This window comes from Physeter macrocephalus, chromosome 2 (genome assembly GCF_002837175.3).
Source record: "Physeter macrocephalus isolate SW-GA chromosome 2, ASM283717v5, whole genome shotgun sequence".
Lineage (NCBI taxonomy): Eukaryota > Metazoa > Chordata > Mammalia > Artiodactyla > Physeteridae > Physeter > Physeter macrocephalus.
Window position 1 is genome coordinate 84,096,981 of NC_041215.1, and position 6,000 is coordinate 84,102,980.

Sequence of the window (6,000 nt, forward strand, 5' to 3'; positions counted from 1 at the left end):
TGAAATGAATCAGATGTATCTATAATTTGACCCCTGTAGGTGTATTTTGCTTGGTTTATTTCTTTTCAGGAAAGAAAACTGTGTGTGGAACTTTTCCCTGAGATGTTCTGTGAGTTGGACTTCAGTGTTCAAATTGTGAAAAACAAACCTTGAAAGTTACAATAAGATTTTTGCTCCTCCTTTTAACTTTTAAACGAGTTCATGATGTATGAAATTGTCTACCTCAATTTTAATGTTCTATTACTAATCTTCTTTCCTTCATTATTTTGGATTTAAGTCTTGAATTTTCAGTTTGGAAATGTCATATTTTTCAAAGCTAGTGCTTTATCATAATGAAGCAGTGCTTTCACATCAAAATGAATGTACTGTCACTTGACAGAGAAGTTAAAAGTGAAATTTCCAATAAGTATCTTACACTAAATATAACACCTCTTTTGATAATGTTCTTTGAGTCTCACATTTTGAAATTGGGTTCCTCAAAAAAACTTAGGCCCAGGACTTTTTCCTTCCCTTATATTTTAACGAGCTCAAACTATGGAAACTCAACTATATGCCTTAGGAAAGTACTCTGTCATATACTATGCTTACAAGTCAAACATTCTATGGAATATTCTGCAATTTCCTTTTCATAAGCAGTAGAAGAAATTGTATCCTCCAACTTTCAGTTAACAAGAACATGCTAGACCAGCATTTCCTAGTAATCCTATCATCAGGGGTAATTATTTGATTTAGTAATTGTATTACTATTATCTAAAGAGGGAAATATATCAAAATGACTTATGGGTAAAAGATCCCATTTTTACTTAATATTTATCAATTTTAATAACTGCACTTAGTTTTTGTTTGAAGGCCTATATTTAAAATATTAACAATTTTATTTTTTGAAAATTAAAAATTAAATGTATATATCTTGGTTATTCTACCATTTTTTGAACTGACTACAATGTCTATTTGCAGAAAAAAAACATTTTCAGGAGTGCTCTGATGTGGAGAAGGGGAAAGTTTTTTTAAACACAAACCTCCAAGGCATTTTCAAAAAATTCAGAGGTCAACCTGAGAAGCTCCCTCCTTCTCTCAAGCATGGAGACCAGGGCTGCCCATGCTTCACCCAGAGTTTTGGCCATGGCATCATAGACCTGGCTCTGATCCTTGTTCTCTTGAGCCGTCTTGTCTGCTTCCTGCAGGAGTTCCCATACTCGGTCTTCCAAAGCCTAAGTCCAGGCAAGAAAAGGCAGAGTGTCACTCAATGTAAGAACTTGGGATCATATTTTAAACATTTGGATTTTTGAAATTATATGCACTCTAGGAAGGTCTAGAAGAGAATTTATAAACACAAACTGCTGTGCAGGCAGGTAGATCAAGCAGGCAGGAGGGAGCAATGGAGATTGTGGTGAACTGTGGAGCATGGCCAGGCTAAAGATATCCACATTTAAACACTGTTCAAACACTGTAGAGATTTATCAAAAATATACAACTACAGGGACTTCCCTGGTGGTCCAGTGGTTAAGACTCTGTGCTTCCACCACAGGGGGCATGGGTTCAAGCCCTGGTTGGGGAACTAAGATCCTGCATGCCACAGCACAGCCCCCCCACCAAAAATACAACTAGATACCCAGTGGTACAGAATACTGTGTTGACCTCACATTTCAAAAAAGGAGAACTAATTGGAATACATCTAGAAAGGAGTAAACATGAAAAAACTATTGTGAGAAATGAACCCAGTAAAATTTATTATTTATTCTAAATAGTTGTTATTGTTAATATACTTGTGAAGCTTAGTGTAAATGTTATGAATAAGTTCTTGAAAGTGAATAGTCATAATGTAAAAATTAGAATATCTGTAACCAACACTACAAATTGTTTCAACAAAATATGGAAGATGAAGGGCAACATGTGCTTCCATAATTGTCTCATTTGGGGATAGGAGAAGGATCCCACAGATCCTGTTTTGTTCTTGATATTGGCACCAAAATCAAGGCACAATTTTAAAATATAATAGACTAACAATAATATGAATAAATTCTAAAATGTCAACAGAAAAGGAAACTAAACATGTGATAATGCAAAATACAACAAAGAAAAAAAAGACATAAGAACATATTTATTTGGACACACAAAAAAACAACACATAACGATAGGAATATGATTAAATATCAGTTAACACCCAAAAAATGGATGTTAACTTTTCAATTAAAACATGAGCAGGGCTTCCCTGGTGGCGCGGTAGGTTGAGAGTCCGCCTGCCGATGCAGGGGATACGGGTTCGTGCCCCGGTCTGGGAGGATCCCACATGCCACAGAGCGGCTGGGCCCATGAGCCATGGCCGCTGAGAGCAGTGAGAGGCCCGTGTACCGCAAAAAAAAAAAAAAAAAAAAAAAGGATGAACATTATCAGATTAAGGGGAAAAAATTCAACTAATTTATGTTGGCTGGAGTCATAAAACTAAACTGAAAAGACATAACATTTGAAATAAACTGAAAAGACATAACATTTGAAAATAAACTGAAAAGTCATAACATTTGAAAATAAGGAGATGAAATATATCAGGCAAAGACAAAAAAGTAAAGGAGGATTAGCAATGTTAATCTCAGACAAATTAGAAATCAAAACAAAAATCACTGTGATTAAAAAATGGTACTCTATATTGATAAATTACACAATCTTCAGGGAAAATAAGGTACTTATGATGTACATTTATGACATTTAAATATTTAAAGTAGGTATACCCAGTCAGATCAAAATGCAATAAAAGTAGAAATAAACAACAAAAGGCCAGATGATAAAACAAATCTCTTAGAAATTTTAAGAAAACAATTTAAAGAATAATTCCTAGATCAAATGAAGGGAAAAAACTACAATTACAGACTATTTAGAAAAAAATAACAATGAGGCTACTATGTTTAAAACCTAAGATATACAGATAACTTTACGCTTAGATGAAATTCAAAGCATTAGACAACTTTTCTTATAAAGAAAGAAAAAATATATTCAGTAAACATTCAAGTCTAAATTACAGAAAAAGATTCATAAAATAAAACAAAAATTAAAGGGGATTAATTGATTAAATACAAAATCAGAAATTAACAAATTAGAGAAAAATATAAGGAGTTTTAAAAAATGTTGATTCATTGAAAAGCCAAATGAAACAAAAACATCTGACAGGTGGGATCAAGATGGCAGAGTAGGAAGATACTGAGCTCATGTCCTCCCACAGACAAACCAAAACTACAACTGGATATAGAACAACTCTTTCTGAGAAAGACCTGAAGAGGAGCTCTTCCAAAATTAAGGACAATTTTTAAAAACCACATCAAGATGGGTAGGAGGGGCAGAGATGTGATGCAGTCAGGACACCATACCCACCCTGGTGCAGACACCCACAAGTGGGGAGGGGTATCACAAACTTGAAGGTCCTCTCTAAGGAGTGAGGGGTTCGAGACCCACACTGGGCACCTCAGGCTTTGGTACCAGCACTGGGAGGACAAGGCCCCTTAACTAGCTTTGAAAACCAGCAGGGCTTATGTAGAGCTAGAGGGCTGTAAGAAACAGAGTCTTAGAGGGCTTGCGCACAGACCCACTCATTCTGAGTCCCAGTGCAGAGGCAGCAGTTTGAAAAGTGCCTGGTGCTCTAGCCAGCCTGCCAAGATTGCCCCAGCATGCCCCTGGCCCATGCCTGCTCCAGCTCCAGCTGGCCTGCCAAAGCTGCCCGGCACATGCAGTCTACATAGAAGATGCTCCTACTCAAGACCATACCTTCAAGACTAGGAGAAGTAACTATTTTGTCTAATCCATAGAAAAATACACAGTAAACCAAACAAAATGAGGAGACAGAGGAATTTATTCCAAACAAAAGAACAAGATAAAGCCTCAGGGAAAAAAACCCTAATAAAATGGAGATAAGTAATTTACCTGATAAAGAGTCAAAGCAATAGTCATAAAGTCGAACATCAAACTCAGAAAGGGAATGCAGGAACACAGTAAGAACTTCAACAGAGTTAGGAAATAAAGAAAAGAACCAATCAGAGCTGAAGAATACAATAACTGAAATAATACACTAGAGAGGATAAACCACAAATTAGATGATACAGAAGAATATACACACAGCCTGGAAGACAAAATAGTGGAAATCACCCAATCAGAACAACAAAAAGAAAAAAGAATTTTAAAAAATTAGGAGAGTTTAAGAAACCTCTGGGACAACATCAAGAGTATTAACATTCAGACTTCCCTGGTGGCATAGTGGCTAAGAATCCACCTGCCAATGTAGGGGACATGAGTTCGATCCCTGGTCTGGGAAGATCCCACATGCTGCGGAGCAACTAAGCCCGTGCCGCCACAACTACTGAGCCTGTGCTCTAGAGCCCACAAGCTACAATTACTGAGCCATTGTGCCACAACTACTGAAGCCCACGAACCTAGAGCTCATGCTCCACAACAAGAGAAGCCACTGCAATGAGAAGCACGCGCACCACAAGGAAGAGTAGCCCCCACTCACCACAACTAGAGAAAGCCTGTGCACAACAATGAAGACCCAATGCAGCCAAAAGTAAAAAAATAAAATAAATAAATTTATATTTTAAAAAGAGTAATAACATTCGCATTATAGGGGTCCCAGAAGGAGAAAAGAGAGAGGGGCAGAAAACTTATTTGAAGAAATAATGGCTGAAAACTTTTTCATACTAGGTAAGGAAACAGAGCTTTCCTCCAAGATCAGGAACAAAACAATGAGCCCATCCTCATCACTTTTATTCAATATAAAATTGGAAGTCCTAGCCATAGAAATCAGACAAGAAAAAGAAGTAAAATGTATCCAAATTTGAAGAAAAGTAGTAAAATTCTCACTATTTGCAGATGACATGATACAATATATATAGAAAATGCTAAAGACTCCACCAAAAAAACTATTAGAACTAATAAATGAATTTAGTAAAGGTGCAGGATACAACATTAATATGTAGAAATATGTTGCATTTCTATACACTAATAATGAAGTATCAGAAAGTGAAATTAAGAAAACAATTATATTTATAGTTGCATCAAAAAGAATAAAATAAACTAGGAATAAATTAAACCAAAAAAGTGAAAAACCTATACTCTGAAAATTATAAGACACTGATGAAAGAACTTGAAGATGACATAAATAAATGGAAAGATATACCATGCTCATAAATTGAAAGGATATTGTTAAAATGTCCATAATAACCAAAGCAATCTACAGATTCAATGTAATCCTTATCAAGATACCCATGGCATTTTTCACAAAACTATAAGAAATAATCCTAAAATCTGTATGGAATCACAAAAGACCCTGAATGGAAAAAGCAATCTTTTTTAAAAAATAAATTTATTTATTTATTTTTGGCTGCACGGGGTCTTTGTTGCTGGGCACGGGCTTTCTCTAGTTGCAAAGAGCAGGAGCTACTATTCATTGTGGTGCATGGGCTTCTTACTGCAGTGGCTTCTCTCTGTTGCAGAACATGGGCTGTAGGTGCATGGGTTTCAGTAGTTGTGGCATGCGGGCTCAGTAGTTGTGGTTCACGGGCTCTGGAGCAAAGGTTCAGTAGTTATGGCGCACGGGCTTAGTTGCTCCATGGCATGTGGGATCTTCCCGGACCATGGCTCAAACTCGTGTCCCCTGCATTGGCAGGCAGATTGTTAACCACTACACCACCAGGGAAGTCCCAGAAAAGCAGTCTTGTGAAAGAAGAACAAAGCTGAAGGAATCACATTCCCTGATTTCAAACTATACTGCAAAGATATAGTAATCAAAACAGCATTGTAATGGGCACATACCCTGAGAAAACCATAATTCAAAAAGAGTCATGTACCACAATGTTCATTGCAGCTCTATTTACAATAGCTGGGACATGGAAGCAACCTAAGTGTCCATCGACACATGAATGGATAAAGAAGATGCGGCACATATATACAATGGAATAATACTTGGCCATAAAAAGAAACGAAATTGAGTTATTTGTAGTGAGGTGGATGGACCTAGAG

At 36.7% G+C, this 6,000-nt stretch overlaps 1 protein-coding gene across 12 annotated transcripts in view; it reads right to left on the reverse strand.

The window, feature by feature from the left end:
* Window positions 1–6,000, reverse strand: part of CCDC141 (coiled-coil domain containing 141) — a 210,708-nt gene that overhangs the window by 159,117 nt on the left and 45,591 nt on the right. For all 12 annotated transcript variants that reach the window (XR_008618774.1, XR_008618778.1, XR_008618777.1 and 9 more), the window contains exon 3: window positions 1,020–1,211. Coding sequence is in view for 6 of the 12 variants with exons in the window: in XM_055088821.1 (XP_054944796.1) it covers window positions 1,020–1,211 (192 nt within the window). In the remaining 6 variants the exon portion in view is untranslated. The remainder of the gene's footprint in view (window positions 1–1,019; window positions 1,212–6,000) is intronic.